Source organism: Oncorhynchus masou, chromosome 2 (genome assembly GCF_036934945.1).
Source record: "Oncorhynchus masou masou isolate Uvic2021 chromosome 2, UVic_Omas_1.1, whole genome shotgun sequence".
Taxonomy (NCBI): Eukaryota; Metazoa; Chordata; class Actinopteri; order Salmoniformes; family Salmonidae; genus Oncorhynchus; species Oncorhynchus masou.
The window spans coordinates 44,883,837-44,909,777 of NC_088213.1; the positions used below are offsets into that span (position 1 = coordinate 44,883,837).

The 25,941-nt window shown below is 50.3% G+C and overlaps 1 protein-coding gene across 1 annotated transcript in view; it reads left to right on the forward strand.

Moving 5' to 3' along the window:
* nav2a (neuron navigator 2a) overlaps positions 1–25,941 on the forward strand; it is a 118,635-nt gene that overhangs the window by 61,869 nt on the left and 30,825 nt on the right. Inside the window, 3 exon segments of the mRNA XM_064925154.1 lie at positions 23,730–23,859; positions 24,606–24,918; positions 25,171–25,906. Of these exon segments, the coding sequence (XP_064781226.1) occupies positions 23,730–23,859; positions 24,606–24,918; positions 25,171–25,906 (1,179 nt within the window).

Genomic DNA, 25,941 nt, shown 5'->3' on the forward strand with positions numbered 1-25,941 from the left:
TGCCCTTCGCCTCTCATACAGGGTCCTAAAGAGACCCCTCAAAGGTGTGTGTGTGAGAGAGCTGTTTCCTATTGGCAGTTGTTGATGAGAGAAAAAAGGGGCGAGAGTGGAGCGAGAGAGTCTGAAAAGCAATTCAATGATAAAGGTTTTTGGGAACGATGTGGTATGTATTTTTCACTTTCATCTATCTGGGAGTTAATTGTGTTAATAGTGCATCACTGCTTGTGCCAGTAGTCTCTCTTTGTTGATATTCCCGACTGATCTTCAAAGAGCGTTCCACTCCTTTCTGAAAAAGCGCCGAGGTGGAGGGTTGGGGGAAGGCAAGGAGGGAGGGGATAGAGGCGGGGGAGGGTACATTTGGAGCAGCCCTCCTAAAGGAATGGTCTGATAAATGTGGTTACTGGTTTTGGTTTGCATTAATTGGGAGAGTTGGAAAGTGGTGGATAACGGCGTTAATATAGCAGGGCTGAAATGGCTTCAGGGTAAAGTGTGTGTGTGTGTGTGTGGGGGGGGGGTGTTAATGGAGCTGATTTGGGAAGGTGGGGAGTTGGATTTGATAGCTGACCACCTTACTATGCCGTGTGTGTGTGTGTGTGTGTGTGTGTGTGTGTGTGTGTGTGTGTGTGTGTGTGTGTGTGTGTGTGTGTGTGTGTGTGTGTGTGTGTGTGTGTGTGTGTGTGTGTGGCGTCCAGCTCCTTAGTTGGCCACTCCGTAACGGGCTGTGGTAGACCACTGGATTGGAGACCTATAAAACAGATCAGCTTTTTAATGTCTTAATGATGCTGCTATGGACACCAGCATCTTAGCCTGCCGTTAGGGCCCAGTCAGCGATAGGGTTGGGGGTTGGGGTGTCAGATATCACCATGGCAATGGGGTAAAAGCCTTGTGACCTCAGGCTAAGCGCTTCAATGTGTCAGAGTGCACAAGGGGGGGAGGTTGGAAAATTTGCCTAAAGACAGGAGATTCTAACTCAAGAACTAGAGTATTTAGTGCCGTGGACACCAACCCTGGCTCCTGGAGAGCTACAGATGTGTGCAGGCTTTTGTTTCAGCCTAGCACTAACACACATGATTCAACTTATCAAGGTATTGATGAACGCTGCCGTTGATGACGTGAATCAGGTGTTTCCTTGCTGGGTTGGAACAAAAGCCAGTGTTTTCTGTAGCTCTCCAGGACACCGACTAAAACGCCTCATCAGAAGATGAAGAAGGGATAGTCACTACAACTGCCTCTGTTTTCACGCTCAGATGTGTGCAAATTGCATTTCAAACTGGCACTATCGTTGCCGAAGAATCCCTTTTAGTTATGGGACGACACAGACCCATAGCGACAAAGGACTGCGAGTGTCACATTGAATTAATGTGTGTGTGTCTTTCAGCTCACATTTCATTTCACGGCCAGAGATACAGGAAGTAACTCATCTGTAACAATCCGTCCGCTGATTTGAATTCCTTTTGTCCGACCAGACAAAGAGACACTCTTTTCTGTGGTGTGTGTGTGTGTGTGTGTGTGTGTGTGTGTGTGTGTGTGTGTGTCTTGCAGATACGGTATGAAACAGATAGGAGGGAGAAATAGGAAAGCCCCAAACCACCCTTTGAACGTTACAATAATAAATACAGTATATCCCTCGGTCCTCTCCTTCGTTCTCTTATTTCTCTCCGTTCTTCACTCGTTGTGTGTGTGTGTGTGATGTTAGTGGATCTCTGGGTAGGTTTTACACCTTCCACTCCCCAGGGTGTGTGTGTGTGTGTGTGTGTGATGTTAGTGGATCTCTGGGTAGGTTTTACACCTTCCACTCCCCAGGGTGTGTGTGTGTGATGTTAGTGGATCTCTGGGTAGGTTTTACACCTTCCACTCCCCAGGGTGTGTGTGTGTGATGTTAGTGGATCTCTGGGTAGGTTTTACACCTTCCACTCCCCAGGGTGTGTGTGTGATGTTAGTGGATCTCTGGGTAGGTTTTACACCTTCCACTCCCCAGGGTGTGTGTGTGTGTGATGTTAGTGGATCTCTGGGTAGGTTTTACACCTTCCACTCCCCAGGGTGTGTGTGTGTGTGTGTGTGTGTGTGTGTGTGTGTGTGTGTGTGTGTGTGTGTGTGTGTGTGTGTGTGTGTGTGTGTGTGTGTGTGTGTGTGTGTGTGTGTGTGTGTGTTAGTGTGTGTGTGTGTGTGTGTGTGTGTGTGTGTGTGTGTGTGTGTGTGTGTGTGTGTGTGTGTGTGTGTGTGTGTGTGTGTGTGTGTGTGTGTGTGTGTGTGTGTGTGTGTGTGTGTGTGTGTGTGTGTGTGATATTAGTGGATCTCTGGGTAGGTTTTACACCTTCCACTCCCCAGGGTGTGTGTGTGATGTTAGTGGATCTTTGGGTAGGTTTTACACCTTCCATTCCCCAGGGTGGGTGTGCGTGCGTGCGTGATGTTAGTGGATCTCTAGGTAGGTTTTACACCTTCCACTCCCCAGGGTGTGTGTGTGTGTACAGCCCTAGGAGTTATAGTTATTTCCAGCACCCTCTCAAACACCCCCGCATCCCCAAAGCCCATTTTCCGTACCTGTCTGGACTTGACTAGGTACCTCAGGCAATTGAGGAGAAGGGAGGTGCTCAGGTAAAGGTTGCACCTGGCAGTAAAACGGGTGGACAGGATCGCTTCCTCTCTCTCTACCCCTCTCTCTTCCTCTCTCTCTCTCTACCCCTCTCTCTTCTCTCTCTCTCTCTACCCCTCTCTCTTCCTCTCTCTCTCTACCCCTCTCGCTTCCTCTCTCTCTACCCCTCTCTCTTCCTCTCTCTCCCCTCTCTCCCTCTCTCTCTCTACCCCTCTCGCTTCTCTCTCTCTACCCCCTCTCTCTCTTCCCCTCTCTCTCTCTCTCTACCCCTCTCCTCTTCCTCTCTCTCTCTCTACCCCTCTCTCTTCCTCTCTCTCTCTACCCCTCTCTCTTCCTCTCTCTCTCTCTACCCCTCTCTCTTCCTCTCTCTCTCTACCCCTCTCTCTTCCTCTCTCTCTCTCTACCCCTCTCTCTTCCTCTCTCTCTCTCTACCCCTCTCTCTTCCTCTCTCTCTCTCTACCCCTCTCGCTTCCTCTCTCTCTCTCTACCCCTCTCGCTTCCTCTCTCTCTCTCTACCCCTCTCGCTTCCTCTCTCTCTCTCTACCCCTCTCTCTTCCTCTCTCTCTCTACCCCTCTCTCTTCCTCTCTCTCTCTACCCCTCTCTCTTTCTCTCTCTCTCTCTACCCCTCTCTCTTTCTCTCTCTCTCTCTACCCCTCTCTCTTCGCTCTCTCTTCGCTCTCCTGTCTCTCCCTCCTCTTTCCTCAGTCTCTCTCTCTCTACCCCTCTCTCTTTCTCTCTCTTCGCTCTCCTTTGAGGAATCCTCATTTCCCCCTTGCTCTGTCTCTCCCTCCTCTTTCCTCAGTCTCTCTCTCTCTTTCTCTCTCTCTCTCTGTTGTGTGGTGTGTGTTTCCCTGTTTCCCTGTTTCCCTCTCTCCGGCGAAGAGGATGCTGTGGTTTTGCTCCAGGCTCTAAACATTTACAGTCGCAATCTTTTCTCCCTTTCTCTCTCGTTCTCCAGGCATTTCATGAACCACCGATCATGTTTCTCTGATAACCAGAAGGCCTTTTTGTGTGTGTGTGTGTGTGTGTGTCTGTTAAACCCAGTGCCCCCAATAACATTTCTATGTGTCTGGTGCTTAGACTGTTCACGTAACGTCACCCTCTAGGATCAGATCCGACATCAAACCTCCAATAGTTATTCCTCAGCGTTCATTTTGAGAGTCTCGTGATTCCGTCAGCACGTGGGCTCTGGTCCAGAATACCAGGAGTGTTTTGGATAGTGAGGCAAGAGGAGAAGATGGGTTGCTACTGGCTTAATGCTTTCATCGGTGTGTCTTTGTGTTTGGGTGGCGCTACTACTGACAGCTTTCTACCTGCGTGAGTTCTTAAATGGTTGGAGTAGCGGATACGGCGACGTCTGCAGTCATTGTTTTTGGGAGCATTCTTACTTTGGTTTGATCAGCTGAGAAATGGATCAAAGGACCACTCCCACTCTTTGTCTGCTTCTATGGCTTCTCTCTGGCTCTCTTTTCCTCAGTCTCTCTCCGTCTCTCTCTCACACACACACACACACACGCTTCTCGACTTATATATGGAAGGCAAAATGCTACAAATCCCCTTTCGACATCTCTTATGCAAGAACAGCACTTTTCCCCGTTTCCCCTGTGGCGTGTCTCTGTAAACGCATGTTACGCTGCGCTGAAACGCTGGCGGCATGCTAGTGCCGTCTCAACACCGTTCTTCCCAGTGTCTGATATCTGGAGCTTCCCTTTGTGCGTCGGGCTTTCAGCTGAACTGTTCGCCCATGTCACCGATACCCAACCCCCAAACACACACCAACGTACCCCAGCTGCAGAGGTGCCCCTGTACTCCTGAGCTCGCGCACCCTTGCCTTCTCCGGTGCCTGGGAGGGTATGGGATAAGACTGGGTCATAGGTCATAGTTCAGATGTAACAGTATATTACCAGAAAGGGAGAGAGGATACAATTGGGACAAAGAGGGCGACGTATAGCGGAGGAAAATGGACAGAAAGAGAAGGGAAAGATGGACGGTAGGATTTAACAAGTTGTAGTGGAGGAGGGGTGTGTGTGTGTGTGTGTGTGTGTGTGTGTGTGTGTGTGTGTGTGTGTGTGTGTGTGTGCGTGTGTGTGTGTGTGTGTGTGTGTGTGTGAGAGAGAGAGAGACGGCGAGAGAGAGCTGGATAGAGAGAGACTCCTAGGAGCGTTTACTGATGTAGCTGTGGATACTGGTGCATCTATGAACCCCATCTTCCACCTGGACTTCCCCTCTGTCACCAGCACACTTAGTATGGGAGGGAGGCTCACACACACACGCACATCGAGGGTGTGGTCCTTACACACAGTTATCTCCTCTCTCTCTCTCTCTCACTCTCTCTCTCTCTCTCTCTCTCTCTCACTCACTCACTCACTCACTCACTCACTCACTCACTCACTCACTCACTCACTCACTCACTCTGCTGTAATGGTCTATGCCTTTGTCTCCGGCTGGCTGACTCCTATTGGATTAGTGCTTAGGGAAGTGCGTTGAGCCTTGCTGTGGCAGGGATGTCAGCACGGGGACACACTGACTGCCTGCCACCAGGACACTGCATCGCAATGATAGAGAGACTGAAAGAGAGAGAAATGAAAACACCGTCCATCCCCTGCCACTTTGAAGGATGTTTTCGTTAAAAGTTTATAGACGGATTCTGCTGTGAGGGGTTGCTGAGCCCCACCTGTCACCTTGGCCTGCGTAACGTGGCAAAGGTTAAGTGGTACCCTCCTCTACCTCACGGAGGGGTTGAAAGACATTTTGCTGGGTGGGGGTAAAAATGTGCAGGTTTGTGGCGGTACCCAAGGTAACAAGATCAATGTGATTTATCCACACTTAGTATGGGAGGGAGGCTCACACACACACACACACGCACACACAAACACCTGAGGACTGGAGAAATGAGATGAGGTGTGTGTGTGTGTGTATATCGTCTGGTGTGTGTGTCTTCTGTCAATGTGAAATTCCACACTTGTCTGCCTCCCACTGGGTCCTTTCGATCAGTGTGTATGTGCATACAGTGGTCTGTATCCCACATCTGTACTTTGTTTTATGGATCAGGGTCAGTCGGCTGACTCAATGCAGCGCACCGTTTACTGAGAGAGAGAGAGAGAGAGAGAGAGAGAGAGAGAGAGAGAGAGAGAGATATTTGTGTGCAAGAGTCAAAGAATGTAACAGAAATGTCATGTAGTTTTTAGGTAATGTTTGTTTCATATGTAAAATATGTTTACTCGAGCTAGTCAAATGAGAAACGAGGCTAGAAAGAGAGAGACTAGAGGGAGAGATGCATTCCTGACCCTGTAGTCCAGTCGCCGTGTCATTTCTCTGTGCTGCGGGGACCAGCTGTGTCATTTAACCACCCCACAACTCCGGCCCGGAATGTCCACAAGGAGAAGGAATGCACCGAGTCCTGTCCAAGATCCTCTCCGCCGCTCCTTTGCCCTCTCTCTTACCCTGTGCCTCCCCGTTCTCTACCTCTCCCTCCCTCACTCCACCCGCCCATTCACTCCCTCACCCTGTATCCCTCTCTCCCGTTTCTCCCTCACCCCCTCCCATATTCTCACACCCAATCCCCAGGGTCCTGTTCAAACTGCCCTCCCTCCCTGTCCGTCTCCCTCACTTCTCCCTGTGTATAGAGGGGTCAGAGGTGGTGTTTACACGGGGACAGCCAAACAGTGGTTGTGTGTAGAGTCGGCTCAGTCAGTACACACACAGCCCAGGCCCAAACACATGCTTTAGATACAACACACACACACACACTGGTTTGTGTTCCTACTGGCGGTCTACACTACAGAATAGGTTGGGAGGAGGTTTGGGGGTCAGGGTTAGTTGTGTCGATGCAGTAGTGGCGAAGCCAAGCTGGAGTCCTCATGATGGAACACTGCTAAAAACGCATCTGTTTTGTTTGTGCCCGTCGTCGCGGTCGGTGATACGGCAGACGGAAATGCCTCCTCGAGACTCTTTTCTCATCCTCGGTTTGATTTCCTGTCTTTTTGAAAGCAATACAGTCTTGACGGAGTAAGGGTGTGCGTGTGTGTCTCTGAGTGTGTAAGCCTCTCCTCTGTCTCTTCCCCAATGACGTCATCTGTGACCTATATATTAGAGGGAGCTCATGTTTTAGTGTGTAAACCCATATCCAATCCACTCACACGGTCTCTGACAGCAGTCGACAGGACTAAGTCATCTGATCCCACAACAGTCTTGAGTAATAGTAGCTCCCCCTTCAAGCGGAGGAAATTCCTTATCGTCCCGAGGTTGCCAACGTTTGAGCGTGTGTGTGTGTGTGTGTGTGTGTGTGTGTGTGTGTGTGTGTGCGTGCGTCATTTTTTATATTTTTTAAAATGTGGTACTTTTACCACAATTTCGTGATATCCAACTGGTAGTTTGTCTTGTCCCATCGCTGCAAGGAGAGGCGACGTGCGTAAATGTATGTAAGAGTCGGAGTGAGCTTAGCCGGGAAAACCATATGGGCAGAGCTGAAAAAACAAAACAAAAAAAGTCACTTCCCCAGAGACGACATAAGAACAACTAAACAAACAGAGAACAACGTAAACAGAAGGTTTTCTCAGGACGCTGTCGGACACTCCCATGGGTCCAGCCCCAACGGCAGCTCTTTCTCATTGGCCAGCGGTCCCAGTTGAATAACGGCAGGGTTTATGACCCCTGACCTGTGTGTGAAAACAGAGGGCGGTCTTCGGGGACACGGGGGGAAGAATCTAAGGCGGTAGCCCAGGAATGTGTTGATTTGGGTCAGTTCAGAGTCTATTCTCTCACCTACTGTCTCTCTCCCCAGCTGTCTCTCTCTGTCTCTCTCTCTCTCTCACCTACTGTCTCTGCCATCCTGGGATTTACGGTATTACCGGCATAGCACACAAGGGGGCACTAAAAATGCAACAACAAAAAAAGCCACCTATTACCAAAACTCTAACAAAATTAGCACAAGTAAAAGCGAAATCACACATACAGTAAGCTGTTAGCTAAATGCTATAGAACAAAAATGCGCATAAACTAATTGCAAAGACAGGCAAATCCAGCTCATAAAGTTATGCAAGCACAGTTAGTAGCTACCGACTGTCATTTTCAGGTGAGTGTGGACATTTACAAGCGAAAGTGATCGAGAGAAATTGTGCAAATAAACAAAGTTGTGATGCAGGCTTTTCTGAAGTAATCACAGCATGTGTACACGGCACAGAGGGGAGATGCACGGAGGAAGGGGGTAAAACGCTAGTAGGAAGCACAGGGAAAGAATGGCATCTGCACAGTTAACTCGGATGACAGAGCACTTTGACCTCTAAAACACGGTAGAAACCCGTTCCAAGCTATTCAGTAGTGAATCGCGTACAAGTGTGACTCCACCACCTCATGTGCGCCGCACAGCAGAGACTTACAGATAGAACGCTAGGAGCTCACGCTTTCTCTTGTTGTGCCCTTAACGACGAACGTGTGACTGGCTCAACTGTTCTGGGGGAACTCCGGTAAGCTTCATAATGTAAAACAATGTGACGGATGAAATGATGAACACAATCTACTTGATCTCCTATAGTGTATTACACAAGTTGATTGCAGGTATTAACTTTAAAAAGTAAATATTCACATTTATTGAAAGTAAATAACTTGACTGTGTTGATGGTATTGAAAAACCATCCCGTGACTTTTTTCAAATAACCCGGTATATGGTATACCGCCTAAACCTACGTTGTCTCTCCATCCACCTACTGTCTCTCTCCATCTCTCTCCATCCACCTACTGTCTCTCTCCATCTCTATCTCCACCAACCGTCTCTCTCCATCTCTCTCTCTCCACCTACTGTCTCCCTCCATCTCTCTCTCCACCTACTGTCTCTCTCCATCTCTCTCTCCACCTACTGTCTCTCTCTATATCTCTCCATCCACCTACTGTCTCTCTCCATCTCTCTCTCCACCTACTGTCTCTCTCTATATCTCTCCATCCACCTACTGTCTCTCTCCATCTCTATCTCCACCAACCGTCTCTCTCCATCTCTCTCTCTCCCCCTACTGCCTCTCTCCATCTCTCTCTCTCTCCCACCTACTGTCTCTCTCCATCTCTCTCTCCACCTACTGTCTCTCTGAATCTTTCTCTCCCCCCTACTGTCTCTCTCTCCACCTACTGTCTCTCTCCATCTCTCTCTCCCCCTACTGTCTCTCTCTCTCCACCTACTGTCTCTCTCCATCTCTCTCTCCACCTACTGTCTCTCTCCATCTTTCTCTCTCCCCCTACTGTCTCTCTCCATCTTTCTCTCTCCCCCCACTGTCTCTCTCCATCTCTCTCTCTCCCCCTACTGTCTCTCTCCATCTCTCTCTCTCTCTCCGCCTACTGTCTCTCTCCATCTCTCTCTCTCCCCCTACTGTCTCTCTCCATCTCTCTCTCCCCCCCTACTGTCTCTCTCCATCTCTCTCTCTCCCCCTGTCTCTCTCCATATCTCTCTCTCTCTCCGCCTACTGTCTCTCTCCATCTCTCTCTCCTCCGCCTACTGTCTCTCTCCATCTCTCTCTCCCCCTACTGTCTCGCTCCATCTCTCTCTCTCCCCTTCTGTCTCTCCATCTCTCTCTCTCTCTCTGCCTACTGTCTCTCTCCATCTCTCTCTCTCTCCGCCTACTGTCTCTCTCCATCTCTCTCTCCGCCTACTGTCTCTCCATCTCTCTCTCCCCTACTGTTTCCCTCCATCTCTCTCTCTCTCCCTACTGTCTATCTCCATCTCTCTACATCCACCTACTGTCTCCATTTCCATCTCTCTCCTATCCTACTGTTTCCTCCATCTCTCTCTCCGGTTACTGTCTGTCTCTCCATCTCTCTCTCCGCCTACTGTCTCTCTCCATCTGTCTCTCTCTCCCTTGTCTCTCTCCATCTCTCTCCGCCTACTGTCTCTCTCCATCTCTCTCTCCGCCTACTGTCTCTCTCCATCAGTCTCCCTCCCACCTACTGTCTCTCTCCATCTCTCTCTCCGTACTGTCTCTCTCCATCTCTCTCTCCACCTACGGTCCTCTCCATCTCCATCTCACTCTCCTCTCTCACTCTCCACCTACTGTCTCTCTCCATATCTCTCCCACACCTCTGTCTCTCTCCATCTCTTTCCCTCCACCTGGAGAGAGCCATCTCTCTCCCACCTCTGTCTCTCCCACCTACTGTCTGGATGAGTCTCCATATCTCTCCCTCCCACCTACTGTCTCTCTCCATCTCTCTCTCCACCTGACCCTGGATATCTGTCCTGCGCCGCTCTCCATCTCTCTCTCTCCCCCTACTGTCTTGGTTGAGAACTCTCATCTCTCTCTCTCCTGGGACCTACTGTCTGTCTCCATCTCCTCGACTGGAACTCTCTCTTCTCCACCTACTGTCTCTCTCCATCTCTCTCTCTCCCACCTACTGTCTCTCTCCATCTCTCTATCTCCACCTACCGTCTCTCTCCATCTCTCTCCCCCCCTACTGTCTCTCTCCATCTCTCTCTCTCCCTCCATTATGTGTCTCTCTCCATCTCTCTCTCTCTCCACCTATGTGTCTCTCTCCATCTGACTCTCTCCACCTACTGTCTCTCTCCATCTCTCTCTCCTCCTACTGTTTCCCTCCATCTCTATCTCCACCTACTGGTCTCTCTCCATCTCTCTCTCCCCCCTACTGTCTCTCTCCATCTCTCTCTCCACCTCCCCCCTATTGTCTCTCTCCATCTCTCTCTCCGATCTCCACCTAAGGATGAGTCTCTCTCCATCTTCTCTCTCCACCTACTGTCTCTCTCCATTGAATGACTAGTCTTGACCTACTGTCTCTCTCCATCTCTCTCTCCATCCTACTGTTTCCTCCATCTCTCTCTCTCCGCAAGAGTTTTGTCTCTCTCCATACTCTCTCCGCCTACTGTCTCTCTCCATCTCTCTCTCCACCTACTGTCTCTCTCCATCTCTCTCTCTGCCTAGTGTCTCTCTCCATCTCTCTCTCCGAGGTACTGTCTCTCTCCATATCTCTCCCTCCCACCTACTGTCTCTCTCCATCTCTCTCTCCGCCTACTGTCTCTCTCCATCTCTCTCAGATCTCTCACCTACTGTCTCTCTCCATATCTCTCCCTCCCACCTACTGTCTCTCTCCATCTCTCTCTCCGCCTACTGTCTCTCTCCATCTCTCTCACTCTCTCCACCTACTGTCTCTCTCCATATCTCTCCCTCACACCTACTGTCTCTCTCCATCTCTCTCTCTCTCTCCACCTACTGTCTCTCTCCATATCTCTCCCTCCCACCTACTGTCTCTCTCCATCTCTCTCTCTCCCACCTACTGTCTCTCTCCATCTCTCTCTCTCTCCACCTACTGTCTCTCTCCATCTCTCTCTCCCCTACTGTCTCTCTCCATCTCTCTCTCTCCACCTACTGTCTCTCTCCATCTCTCTCTCCGCCTACTGTCTCTCCATCTCTCTCTCCCCTACTGTTTCCCTCCATCTCTCTCTCTCTCCCTACTGTCTCTCTCCATCTCTCTACATCCACCTACTGTCTCTTTCCATCTCTCTCTCCCTCCTACTGTTTCCCTCCATCTCTCTCTCCGCCTACTGTCTCTCTCCATATCTCTCTCCGCCTACTGTCTCTCTCCATCTCTCTGCTGCCTACTGTCTCTCTCCATCTCTCTCTCCGCCTACTGTCTCTCTCCATCTCTCTCTCCGCCTACTGTCTCTCTCCATATCTCTCCCTCCCACCTACTGTCTCTCTCCATCTCTCTCTCCGCCTACTGTCTCTCTCCATCTCTCTCTCCACCTACCGTCTCTCTCCATCTCTCAAAGGTCTCTCTCTCAAACTGACCCAGGACTGTGACCGTCCTCTCAAGCTCCATATCTCTCCCTTACCATCAACCTGAGGCCGATAAATCTCCATGTTAAGGGGGGGGCTCATCTGACAGCATCTCTCTCCACCTACTGTCTCTCTCCATCTCTCTCCCTCCCACCTACTGTGTCTCTCCATCTCTCTCTCTCCCCCCGACTGTCTCTCTCCATCTCTCTCTCTCCCCCTACTGTCTCTCTCCATCTCTCTCTCTCCACCTACTGTCTGTCTCCATCTCTCTCTCCCACCCACTCTCTCTCTCTCTCTCCACCTACTGTCTCTCTCCATCTCTCTCTCTCCCACCTACTGTCTCTCTCCATCTCTCTATCTCCACCTACTGTCTCTCTCCATCTCTCTCCCCCCTACTGTCTCTCTCCATCTCTCTCTCTCCCCCTACTGTCTCTCTCCATCTCTCTCTCTCCACCTACTGTCTCTCTCCATCTCTCTCTCCACCTACTGTCTCTCTCCATCTCTCTCTCCATCCTACTGTTTCTCTCCATCTCTATCTCCACCTACCATCTCTCTCCATCTCTCTCTCCCCCCTACTGTCTCTCTCCATCTCTCTCTCCCCCTATTGTCTCTCTCCATCTCTCTCTCTCTCTCCACCTACTGTCTCTCTCCATCTCTCTCTCCTCTCTCCTACTGTCTCTCTCCATCTCTCTCTCCACCTACTGTCTCTCTCCATCTCTCTCTCTCATCCTACTGTCTCTCTCCATCTCTCTCTCTCCACCTACTGTCTCTCTCCATATCTCTCTCTCCCCCTACTGTCTCTCTCCATCTCTCTCTCTCCTACCTCTCCCATCTACTGTCTCTCTCCATCTCTCTCTCCCCACCTACTGTCTCTCTCCATATCTCTCCTCCCACCTACTGTCTCTCTCCATCTCTCCACCTACCTCTCCACCTACTGTCTCTCCATCTCTCTCACTCTCTCCACCCTACTGTCTCTCTCCATATCTCTCCTCCCACCTACTGTCTCTCTCCATCTCTTTCTCTCTCCCACCTACTGTCTCTCTCCATATCTCTCCTCCCACCTACTGTCTCTCTCCATCTCTCTCTCTCTCCACCTACTGTCTCTCTCCATATCTCTCCCTCCCCCTACTGTCTCTCTCCATATCTCTCCCTCCCACCTACTGTCTCTCTCCATCTCTCTCTCTCTCCACCTACTGTCTCTCTCCATATCTCTCCCTCCCACCTACTGTCTCTCTCCATCTCTCTCTCTCTCTCTCCACCTACTGTCTCTCTCCATATCTCTCCCTCCCACCTACTGTCTCTCTCCATCTCTCTCTCTCTCCACCTACTGTCTCTCTCCATATCTCTCCCTCCCACCTACTGTCTCTCTCCATCTCTCTCTCTCTCTCCACCTACTGTCTCTCTCCATATCTCTCCCTCCCTCCTACTGTCTCTCTCCTCCACTGTCTCTCTCTCTCTCTCTCTCCCACCTACTGTCTCTCTACATATCTCTCCCTCCCTCCTACTGTTTCCCTCCATCTCTCTCTCTCTCTCTCCACCTACTGTCTCTCTCCATCTCTATCTCCGCCTACTGTCTCTCCATCTTTCTCTCTCTCCCTACTGTCTCTCTCATCTCTCATCTCCACCTGTCTCTGTCTCTCTCCATCTCCATCTCTCCCCCCTACTGTCTCTCTCCATCTCTCTCCCTCCCCCTACTGTCTCTCTCCATCTCTCTCTCTCTCCACCTACTGTCTCTCTCCATCTCTCTCTCTCCACCTACTGTCTCTCTCCATCTCTTTCTCCACCTACTGTCTCTCTCCATCTCTCTCTCCCTACTCTCTCTCCCCCTACTCTCTCTCCATCTCCGTCTCTCTCCATCTCTATCTCTCTCTCCACCTACTGTCTCTCTCCATCTCTCTCTCTCCACCTACTGTCTCTCTCCATCTCTCTCTCTCCTCCCTCCACTGTCTCTCTCCATCTCTCTCTCCCACCTACTGTCTCTCTCCATCTCTCTCTCTCTCCGACCTGTGGTTTCTCTCCATCTCTCTCTCCCACCTACTGTCTCTCTCCATCTCTCTCTCCGCCTACTGTCTCTCTCCATCTCTCTCTCCCCTACTGTTTCCCTCCATCTCTCTCTCTCCCCCTACTGTCTCTCTCCATCTCTCTACATCCACCTACTGTCTCTCTCCATCTCTCTCTCCTCCTACTGTCTCTCTCCATCTCTCTCTCCGCCTACTGTCTCTCTCCATCTCTCTCTCCGCCTACTGTCTCTCTCCATCTCTCTCTCTGCCTACTGTCTCTCTCCATCTCTCTCCCCACCTACTGTCTCTCTCCATCTCTCTCCCCCCTACTGTCTCTCTCCATCTCTCTCCCTCCCACCTACTGTCTCTCTCCATCTCTCTCTCCGCCTACTGTCTCTCTCCATCTCTCTCTCCACCTACCGTCTCTCTCCATCTCTCTCTCTCTCTCTCTCTCTCCACCTACTGTCTCTCTCCATATCTCTCCCTCACACCTACCGTCTCTCTCCATCTCTCTCTCTCTACTGTCTCTCCCTACTGTCTCTCTCCATATCTCTCTCCCACCTACTGTCTCTCTCCATCTCTATCTCTCTCTCCACCTACTGTCTCTCTCCATCTCTCTCTCCCCCTACTGTCTCTCTCCATCTCTCTCTCCCCCTACTGTCTCTCTCCATCCTCTCTCCCATCTCTCTCTCTCCTCCCCTACTGTCTCTCTCCATCTCTCTCTCTCCACCTACTGTCTCTCTCCATCTCTCTCTCTCCACCTACTGTCTCTCTCCATCTCTCTCTCCCCCTACTGTCTCTCTCCATCTCTCTCTCCCCCCTACCGTCTCTCTCCATCTCTCTCTCCACCTACCGTCTCTCTCCATCTCTCTCTCCACCTACTGTCTCTCTCCATCTCTCTCTCCATCCTACTGTTTCCCTCCATCTCTATCTCCACCTACCATCTCTCTCCATCTCTCTCTCCCCCCTACTGTCTCTCTCCATCTCTCTCTCTCCCCCCTATTGTCTCTCTCCATCTCTCTCTCTCTCCACCTACCGTCTCTCTCCATCTCTCTCTCTCCACCTACTGTCTCTCTCCATCTCTCTCTCCACCTACTGTCTCTCTCCATCTCTCTCTCCATCCTACTGTTTCCCTCCATCTCTCTCTCCGCCTACTGTCTCTCTCCATATCTCTCTCCGCCTACTGTCTCTCTCCATCTCTCTCTCTGCCTACTGTCTCTCTCCATCTCTCTCTCCGCCTAGTGTCTCTCTCCATCTCTCTCTCCGCCTACTGTCTCTCTCCATATCTCTCCCTCCCACCTACTGTCTCTCTCCATCTCTCTCTCCGCCTACTGTCTCTCTCCATCTCTCTCTCTCTCTCCACCTACTGTCTCTCTCCATATCTCTCCCTCCCACCTACTGTCTCTCTCCATCTCTCTCTCTCCACCTACTGTCTCTCTCCATATCTCTCCCTCCCACCTACTGTCTCTCTCCATATCTCTCACTCCCTCCTACTGTCTCTCTCCATATCTCTCCCTCCCACCTACTGTCTCTCTCCATCTCTCTCTCCCTCCCACCTACTGTCTCTCTCCATCTCTCTCTCTCTCTCTACCTACTGTCTCTCTCCGTATCTCTCCCTCCCTCCTACTGTCTCTCTCCATATCTCTCTCTCTCTCTCTCCACCTACTGTCTCTCTCCATATCTCTCCCTCCCACCTACTGTCTCTCTCCATCTCTATCTCTCTCTCCACCTACTGTCTCTCTCCATCTCTCTCCCTCCCACCTACTGTCTCTCTCCATCTCTCTCTCTCTCCACCTACTGTCTCTCTCCATATCTCTCCCTCCCTCCTACTGTCTCTCTCCATATCTCTCTCTCTCTCCACCTACTGTCTCTCTCCATATCTCTCCCTCCCTCCTACTGTCTCTCTCCATCTCTCTCTCTCCTCCTACTGTCTCTCTCCATCTCTATCTCCCACCTACTGTCTCTCCATCTCTCTCTCTCTCCACCTACTGTCTCTCTCCATCTCTCTCTCTCCACCTACTGTCTCTCTCCATCTCTCTCTCCCCCCTACTGTCTCTCTCCATCTCTCTCTCTCCCCCTACTGTCTCTCTCCATCTCTCTCTCTCCACCTACTGTCTCTCTCCATCTCTCTCTCTCCACCTACTGTCTCTCTCCATCTCTCTCTCCACCTACTGTCTCTCTCCATCTCTCTCTCTCTCCACCTACTATCTCTCTCTCCCCCTACTGTCTCTCTCCATCTCTCTCTCCCCCCTACTGCCTCTCTCCATCTTTCTCTCTCTCCACCTACTGTCTCTTTCCATCTCTCTCTCCCCCCCTACTGTCTCTCTCCATCTCTCTCTCCCACCTACTGTCTCTCTCCATCTCTCTCTCTCCGCCTCCAGTCTCTCTCCATCTCTCTCTCTCTCTCCACCTACTGTCTCTCTCATTCTCTCTCTCTCTCCACCTACTGTCTCTCTCCACCTCTCTCTCTCTACTCTCTCCTACTGTCTCTCTCCATCTCTCTCTCTCCCCTACTGTCTCTCTCCATCTCTCTCTCTCCCCTACTGTCTCTCTCCATCTCTCTCTCTCCACCTACTGTCTCTCTCCATCTCTCTCTCTCCCCCTACTGTCTCTCTCCATCTCTCTCTCCCACCTACTGTCTCTCTCCATCTCTCTCTCTCTCCACCCCTACTGTCTCTCTCCATCTCTCTCTCTCCACCTACTGTCTCTCCCCCCTACTCCTCTCTCCACCTACTGTCTCTCTCCATCTCTCTCTCCCCCTACTGTCTCCACTCTCTCCACCTACTGTCTCTCTCCATCTCTCTCTCCCCCCTACTGTCTCTCTCCATCTCTCTCTCTCCACCTACTGTCTATCTCTCTCTCCCCTACTGTCTCTCTCTCTCTCTCCCCCCTACTGTCTCTCTCTCCACCTACTGTCTCTCTCCATCTCTCTCTCCCCCCTACTGTCTCTCTCCATCTCTCTCTCTCCACCTACTGTCTCTCTCCATCTCTCTCTCCCCCTACTGTCTCTCTCCATCACTCTCTCCACCTACTGTCTCTCTCCATCTCTCTCTCCCCCTACTGTCTCTCTCCATCTCTCTCCACCTACTGTCTCTCTCCATCTCTCTCTCTCCACCTACTGTCTCTCTCCATCTCTCTCTCTCTCTCTGACCTACTGTCTCTCTCCATCACTCTCTATCCCCTACTGTTTCCCTCCATCTCTCTCTCTCCACCTACTGTCTCTCTCATTCTCTCTCTCTCTCCACCTACTGTGTCTCTCCATCTCTCTCTCTCTCCTCCACCTACTGTGTCTCTCCATCTCTCTCTCTCCCCTACTGTCTCTCTCCATCTCTCTCTCTACCTCTCTCCATCCTACTGTCTCTCTCCATCTCTCTCTCTCCCCTACTGTCTCTCTCCATCTCTCTCCCCTACTGTCTCTCTCCATCTACTGTCTCTCTCCATCTCTCTCTCCCCCCTACTGTCTCTCTCCATCTCTCTCTCCCCTACTGTCTCTCTCCATCTCTCTCTCCCCCTACTGTCTCTCTCCATCTCTCTCTCCCCCCTACTGTCTCTCTCCATCTCTCTCTCTCCACCTACTGTCTCTCTCCATCTCTCTCTCCCCCCTACTGTCTCTCTCCATCTCTCTCTCTCCCCCTACTGTCTCTCTCCATCTCTCTCTCTCCCCCTACTGTCTCTCTCCATCTCTCTCTCTCCCCTACTGTTTCCCTCCATCTCTCTCTCTCCACCTACTGTCTCTCTCCATCTCTCTCTCTCCCCCTACTGTCTCTCTATCTCTCTCTCTCTCTCTCCTACCTACTGTCTCTCTCCATCTCTCTCTCCCCCCTACTGTCTCTCTCCATCTCTCTCTCCCCCTACTGTCTCTCTCCATCTCTCTCTCTCTCCACCTACTGTCTCTCTCCATCTCTCTCTCTCCCCTACTGTCTCTCTCCATCTCTCTCTCCTTGCCTACTGTCTCTCTCCATCTCTCTCTCTCCCCTACTGTCTCTCTCCATCTCTCTCTCTCCCCCTACTGTCTCTCTCCGCCTACTGTCTCTCTCCATCTCTCTCTCTCTCCGCCTACTGTCTCTCTCCATCTCTCTCTCTCCCCTACTGTCTCTCTCCATCTCTCTCTCTCCCCTACTGTTTCCCTCCATCTCTCTCTCTCCACCTACTGTCTCTCTCCATCTCTCTACATCCACCTACTGTCTCTCTCCATCTCTCTCTCCCACCTACTGTCTCTCTCCATCTCTCTCTCTCCGACCTACGTTCTCTCTCCATCTCTCTCTCCATCCCCTACTGTCTCTCTCCATCTCTCTCTCCCCCCTACTGTCTCTCTCCATCCCTCTCTCTCCCCTACTGTTTCCCTCCATCTCTCTCTCTCCCCCTACTGTCTCTCTCCATCTCTCTACATCCACCTACTGTCTCTCTCCATCTCTCTCTCCGCCTACTGTCTCTCTCCATCTCTCTCCCTCCCACCTACTGTCTCTCTCTCTCCACCTACTGTGTCTCTCCATCTCTCTCTCCACCTACTGTCTCTCTCCATATCTCTCCCTCCCACCTACTGTCTCTCTCCATCTCTCTCTCCGCCTACTGTCTCTCTCCATCTCTCTCAATTCAATTCAAGGGGCTTTATTGGCATGGGTAACATGTGTTAACATTGCCAAAGCAAGTAAGGTAGATAATATATAATGTGAAATAAACAATAAAAATTAACAGAAGTTACAGAAGTTTCAAAACAATGAAGACATTACAAATGTCATATTAGATATATGTACAGTGTTTTTACAATGTACAAATGGTAAAGGACACAAGATAAAATAAATAAGCATAGATATGGGTTGTATTTACAATGGTGCGTGTTCTTCACTGGTTGCCCTTTTCTCGTGGCAACAGGTCACAAATCTTGCTGCTCTGATGGCACACTGTGGAATTTCACCCAGTAGATATGGGAGTTTTTCAAAATTGGATTTGTTTTCGAATTCTTTGTGGATCTGTGTAATCTGAGGGAAATATGTCTCTCTAATATGGTCATACATTGGGCAGGAGGATAGGAAGTGCAGCTCAGTTTCCACCTCATTTTGTGGGCAGTGAGCACATAGCCTGTCTTCTCTTGAGAGCCATGTCTGCCTACGGCGGCCTTTCTCAATAGCAAGGCTATGCTCGCTGAGTCTGTACATAGTCAAAGCTTTCCTTAATTTTGGGTCAGTCACAGTGGTCAGGTATTCTGCCGCTGTGTACTCTCTGTGTAGGGCCAAATAGCATTCTAGTTTGCTCTGTTTTTTTGTTAATTCTTTCCAATGTGTCAAGTAATTATCTTTTTGTTTTCTCCTGATTTGGTTGGGTCTAATTGTGCTGCTGTCATGGGGCTCTGTAGGGTGTGTTTGTGAACAGAGCCCCAGGACCAGCTTGCTTAGGGGACTCTTCTCCAGGTTCATCTCTCTGTAGGTGATGGCTTTGTTGTGGAAGGTTTGGGAATCGCTTCCTTTTAGGTGGTTATAGAATTTAACAGCTCTTTTCTGGATTTTGATAATTAGTGGGTATCGGCCTAATTCTGCTCTGCATGCATTATTTGGTGTTCTACGTTGTACACGGAGGATATTTTTGCAGAATTCTGCGTGCAGAGTCTCTCTCTTCACCTACTGTCTCTCTCCATATCTCTCTCTCTCTCCACCTACTGTCTCTCTCCATCCACCTACTGTCTCTCTCCATCTCTCTCTCCGCCTACTGTCTCTCTCCATCTCTCTCTCCACCTACTGTCTCTCTCCACCTACTGTCTCTCTCCATCTCTCTCTCCACCTACTGTCTCTCTCCACCTACTGTCTCTCTCCATCTCTCTCTCTGCCTACTGGCTCTCTCCATCTCTCTCTCCACCTACTGTCTCTCTCCATATCTCTCCCTCCCTCCTACTGTTTCCCTCCATCTCGCTCTCCTTCTGTTACGTAGCGTTTCTAATCTTTCGAATGAAATTTGCCGAGGGACTTGTGAATGACTTGTAAAGGACTTGTGAATGTTAGCGTTGCAGTCTCCCAGGACTCACTCCCGCCTGTCATCATCACCATCATGCCTGATGCTTACAAAGGCAGTGTGTTGTTTTCTTTTTACATTTTATTTTCACCATATACTTTTAACTTCTTGCGTCGAGCAATCCCCGGATCCGGGATTCTATTTATAGCCTCAAGCTCATTAGCATGACGCAACGTTAACTATTCATGAAAATCGCAAATGAAATGAAATAAATATATTTGCTCTCAAGCTTAGACTTTTGTTAACAACACTGTCGTCTCAGATTTTCAAAATATGCTTTTGAACCATAGCAAAACAAGCATTTGTGTAAGAGTATTGATAGCTAGCGTAGCATTTAGCATAGCATTTAGCGGGCAATATTTGCACAAAAACCAGAAAAGGATTCAAATAAAATCATTTACCTTTGAAGAACTTCGGATGTTTTCAATGAGGAGACTCTCAGTTACATAGCAAATGTTCAGTTTTTCCTGAAAGATTCTTTGTGTAGGAAAAATCGCTCCGTTTTGTACGTCACGTTTGGGTACCAAAAAAAAACGAAAATTCAGTCATCAAAACGGCGAACTGTTTTCCAAATTAACTCCATAATATCGACTGAAACACGGCAAACGCTGTTTAGAATCAGTCCTCCATGTGTTTTTCACATATCTCTTCATTGATATATCGTTCGTGGTAGTCTCCTTTCTCCGGTGAATCGCTTGGAAAAAGACGTGCAGTTGAAGATGACCCACCAATTTCGACGGAGGACACCGGGCGGACACCTGGCAAATGTAGTCTCTTATGGTCAATCTTCCAATGATATGCCTACAAATACGTCACAATGCTGCAGACACCTTGGGGAAACGATAGATCGGGCAGGCTCATTCCTTGCGCATTCACAGCCATATAAGGAGACAATGAAAAACAGAGCCTCAAAAATCCTGCTCATTTCCTGGTTGAAGTTTCATCTTGGTTTTGCCTGTAGCATCTGTTCTGGGGCACTCACAGACAATATCTTTGCAGTTCTGGAAACGTCAGAATGTTTTCTTTCCAAAGCCATCAATTATATGCATAGTCGAGCATCTTTTTGTGACAAAATATTGCGCTTAAAACGGGCACGTCTTTTTATCCAAAAATGAAATAGCGCCCCCATTGCATCAAGAGGTTAAAAAGAGAATAGTCTGTCTGTACACCTGACCTCATCCTAAAGGCCAATGCTCAAATGAATCCATTTAACTCCATTTCCACAAGCCACCACACAGCTGTGAAGGTCTCCGTCTTACGAAGAGAGATTTCCCTGCTCAGAAATCTACGCAAAAGTCAATTGATTGTGGATCCACACACACAACTTAACTTTCTGACGTTTCGCTGTTAGCGTTTCCATGCTTTAGACTGCTCCTCTTTCCTAAGTTCAATGGGGGGGTGGGGGGTGGCTGTGGTCAGTGTCGCCGTCCTTTCTGATGGGCTCTAAATGGCTGAGCGGTAGTTAATAGGTAGTTTGTGCTGCCAGTAGGAGGCTATGGGCCATGTTTGCTGGGCTGATCTGTAATTAGTAATGGGCTGGCAGTTTGTCAGGTGGATCTGTCGGGGAACTCCAGGGATCGCACACACCGACATGGATGGGGAAGTCGGGAATGTTGGATTTGGGAATGTCTTAGTTGATGATAGTAAGGAATGATGTTTTGAATGGGCGTGTGGTCGAATCTGTCTGTGTGGCTGTGATCCATACCGTAGCTTCATACTGCTGTTGGGTCTTTTGAGGATGACTTATTTTGGTTCCGTAGGATTTGAAAGGTTGCTGGATCGAATCCCTGAGCCGACATGGTAAAACAAATCTGTCGTTCTGCCCCTGAACAAGACAGTTAACCCACTGTTAGCGGTAGGCAGTCATTGTAATTAAGAATTGGTTCTTCACCGACTTGCCTAGTTAAATAAAGGTTACATTTAATTACAACGACGACACAAACATTTGGGAGAGTTTGTCATTGTTGCCGTGACGTTACTGGTTCGGCTGCGGCAGTGAGCTGGTTAACCGGGCTTGGGGAAGGTCAGGTTACATGCACTAGGAGGGAACACTCTCTCTCTCTCTCACAGTTCCCTCACTCAGTCCAGGGAGAAAGAGAGACAGGGGAATATGCAAGAGGAGGTAAGGCAACAGGAGAGAGAAAAGAGGGAGCGATGATGAGTGTAGAAGACGCAGTCAGAAACACAGAAAGGGCCAGAGTGAGCATGGGATAAAGGCGGAGTGGGAGGGAGGAGGCAGACACAAAGAGAGAGTGAGACTGGCAGAGGGAGAGGCAGAAGGAGAGGGATAGAGTGAGAGAAGCAGAAAGAGAGGTTGGCTAGCTCAGTGTGTAACTCAGCGGTATGGACTCATGAAGCTCTCTGTCCGACTCGGCATTCTCCCCCACCCTCCAGGTTCCCACGGCCTCGCAGGAACTCTGGCCAGGTAAGAGAGTGTGTGTGATGGCTGGCTCTTTTTCCTTTTGAAAATGGGCCATCTTCAGAAGGATACTAGATTTTAAATATGGACAAGAACCTTAGATTCTCAGTTGGTCTGTGATGTTTCTCTCTCGCTCTCTCTCTGTCTCTCCGTCTCTGTGCGTGGGGGGGGGGGGGGGGGGGGGCTTTGGTCTGTGTGAACATATGGCAGTGTGAACATGTTTAGACGGCTGTGGTCAGTCTAAATCTCTCACCAGTTCGCTCTGTCTGCAGTCCTGTCAAGAACAGACATACTGTGGGTTTAAGGCAACTTCAAAGCGTTCGAGCCTCGGCACTTAAGCTACAGACTGCAGTGCTTGTGATAGATATCAGATCTGCATGATGATAGTTTGTTAATGTAAGATCCCCCAGTATGTTGTAAAGGGCTGTGTGTGTGTGTGTGTTTGAAGTATGATTCATGACATCATCCTGTCTGCAGTCAGTGAGGACACGCTGATGTGTTTCAGTGTGTGTGTCTGTAGCGACAGGGCTGCGTGTGTCTGTCGCATTAGAGGTGACGGATCTGTCTCTGGATGACACTAATCTAAACACCAGGAGACAATAGCAGCTGTGTGTGTGTGTGTGTGTGTGTGTGTGTGTGTGTGTGTGTGTGTGTGTGTGTGTGTGTGTGTGTGTGTGTGTGTGTGTGTGTGTGTGTGTGTGTGTGTGTGTGTGTGTGTGTGTGTGTGTGTGTGTGTGTGTGGGGGGGGGGGGGGGGGACGCATGCTTGTGCATGGTCTTGAATAGTTGTCAAGGCAGCTTTTAACTCTTTCTCCCTCCCTGTGGTCCTGTCTCATCCATAGTCTCCCTAGAGATCACTCTAGTCTCTCTTGCTGCCCCCCCCCCACACACACACACAAACTCTAGTCTCCCGGGCGACCATCCCGCCCCCTACCCCGCTTCAGGGTTGGGGATAGACAAACACAGCCTGTATAATTGTTCAAAGTGGGGTTAAAGACTAGTGTGTGTGTGTGTTGTAGAACCTTCCTGTTCAAGGTTAGTCTCCTCCTCTGTGTGTGTTGATGGACAGCCTCGAGTCAGTGTGTGTGTGTGTGTGTGAGACTGAGATTTCCAGGCAGCTCGGGGCTCTATGCTGCTGCCCGACTGTGAGCCGTGTCGTACATTCACCCTGCCTCTTAGCAGGGCTTTTCTCCCTGGTGCAGAGAGCGACTGTGTGTTATCACCCGGGAATTACGCTCACACATAAAATATCCCTCCCATCTCCGTGGGTTCACCAGCTTGTACGGTCACAGAGCTTTAGCCAGGCTAGTAGGGCGTCTACACTGTCAGGGGATTCCTATTCCGAGCCAGAGTGAGCGATACATTGTCATCGTCCGTCTCGAGCAGCGCTCTCCAACCCTGTTCCTCGGAGAGCTACCCTCCTGTTGGTTTTGGCACCAACCCCAGTATCTAACCCGATTCAGCTTATCGACCAGATGATTATCATAAGCAGGCGTGCTAGATTAGGGTTGGAGGGAAAAGGTACAGGACTGTAGCTCTCCGGGAAGTGGGTTGGAGAGCTCCGGTCGAGCGTATCTGTCGCTTCATAGAGGAATGGTAATGAAATGTGAAATATTCACAATATTCGGCCGATTCCTCGGCTGGAAATAAGACAAAGGCTTTGAAGTAGAAAATGTAACACTGATTTAATTGGAGAGTCCTCTTCGGTTGCGCCCATTCAACCACACAACGAAACCTTGTTCAACTCCGTTTACTAATGAGGTATCTGTTTATTAAAGGCACATTTTGTACCAGTTTTCTTTCTTAAAACGAAGCCCTTTGCCTCTCTTCTCTTTTGTCTTGGCTGGCTTGTCACCTCTCCTCTCTCCTCTCTTTACCCTGGTTAAAATGGTGCTGTTTAATTCAACCTTTAATTTAATCTGTTTCTCCTTTCCTTTCTCTCCCAGCTGGGATGACAGCAGCTCAGTGAGCAGTGGCGTCAGTGACACCGTCGACACGGATGACATCAACACCAGCTCCTCCATCAGCTCCTACGCCAACACACCGGCCGCACAGCGCAAGGCCCTCAACGGACAGGTTGGTGTGGAGGCTAGACACAAGCACACAATATGAGCGAACGGCACCCGCGCGCGCACACACACACACACACACACACAAGCATGCACTCACACACACACACACAAGTGCATGCACTCACACACACAAGTGCACACACTCACACACACACACACAAGCGCACACACATACACACACGAATACAGCTCCAGGCTCTAAACGGACACACACAGATAAACTCTCAAGTACAGTCTCACACTCCCGCTGTTTGAACTGGCCTCAAGTCATTAAATACCCATTTTAAGAAGCCACCTTTAGACCAACTGTCTGAGCGGTGATTCTACCCTCAGCTCGTTTTTGGGTGGCTTTGGGAAAGGGGTTGGGTGTGTGGATAACGCACCCTACGCTATACAATAACACTCATTTAATATACTGGTTATTTGATGTAGGATAACTGAGGCTGCACTCTCCCAATAGTAGTTGACCTTTGAGCCGGACACCGAGATGAACATAGTCTCTTTCCGTGGAAACTGCCTCCGTGTTGGATCCACATAGTGTGGAGGTTATCGTAGGCTGAGTAGTGCGTCGCATATGGTCGGCCACAGTCAGTATACTCTCATACCACTATCATCACAGCCCTATAGGCACATGTGGAGGTTACTAACTTCAGCCCGATTTAGCCGTTTATTCCCATATATACCGGAGCACCATAAAATAGATCACTCTTCTCTCATCCTCTGTGTGCCCCCCCCCCCCCCCTCCACCAGCCTGTAACGGATGCTGAGAAGCACTCGGCCTCCACCACCCTGAACCCCGCCTGGTCAGGTGACGAGGTCAAGAGGTCAGACGGGTTGTCGGACAGTGAGGTCAGCAGGATGGACCAGGGCTCCAAGTGGGCCCGCCGGAACCCCTCGGACGTGTCCGACGAGTCGGATAAGGTGGGCTCGGGGCGGAGGACTCCCTCAATGACACACACAGGGTCCTGGAAGGGGGGCATGAGTGCTCAGGTGGGGGTGACCAGCCCCAGGACTAAAGCTACTGGAACATCAGGGTCCGCTGTGATGAAGACCCACAGTGCAGGTAATAGGCGTTTTCTGTCCTGGCAGTGTTTTGTTGTAATTGTCTCGTGTATACACAGATACAGTGCAATACTGTATGTCTCCCTCTCTTCTATGTGCGTCTCTCTCTCTCGCCCTCTGTGAGTGTGTCTGTGTCGTCTTCTCTCGTGTGTTGTCTGAATCTTGAGCCGTTAACCTTCTCAAACACCACAACTATGACAAACTCTCCTCTGACCTAAACCCCTGCTGTGTGTCCCGTCCTGTGTACCCGTAGGCAAAACAGACGACGTCAAGGTGTCCGAGAAGGGCCGCCTCTCCCCTCGCTCCAACGGCCTCCGCCGCTCGCCCTCCGACGCCGGGCGCAGCAGTGACGACGAGGCCAAGAGAAACACACCCTCTTCCACCTCCGCTGCTGCCTCCGCCCGCACGTCCCACACACACGCCCTCACACACGCCCTGTCCGAACCCCACTCCCAGTCTCACACACTGACCTCCCGCACCCCCACCAGCACATTTGGCTTCAAGAAGCAGAGTTCCGGGATGGTTACTATGGTTACCACCAGTGGCGCCACCATCACGAGCGGGTCAGCTACTCTTGGGAAGATGCCCAAGTCCGGGACAAGATCCTTAGCCGTTGGGATAAAGGTCGGAGGTCAAGATGTGGGGTCCGGTCTAGGTCACCATGACGACGGGTACCTCCAGGTGAGCACCCGCTCCACACTGCAGTACCGGAGCCTCCCAAGACCCAGCCGGTCCGGTGCCGCCGCGCGTAACGGAAACCGGTCGTCGACCAGCAGCATCGAAGCAGCTGTGCTTTCCGTTACCACTCACAGTAAAAGCAGAGACATGGGAAACACTGGGAAAATGAATGGAAGTGGGACTGGGGTCTCGCCAGCCAATCAGACGGATCGAGAGAAGGGCGTGTCAGAGGGCGTGGACAACCTGAGGGGAGGGGCTTCCACCGTACCTCTCACAGGGAGACAGCAGGTTGCCTCACCCACACTGCGCAGGTGAACAGACTCACACACACACTCACATACTGAGA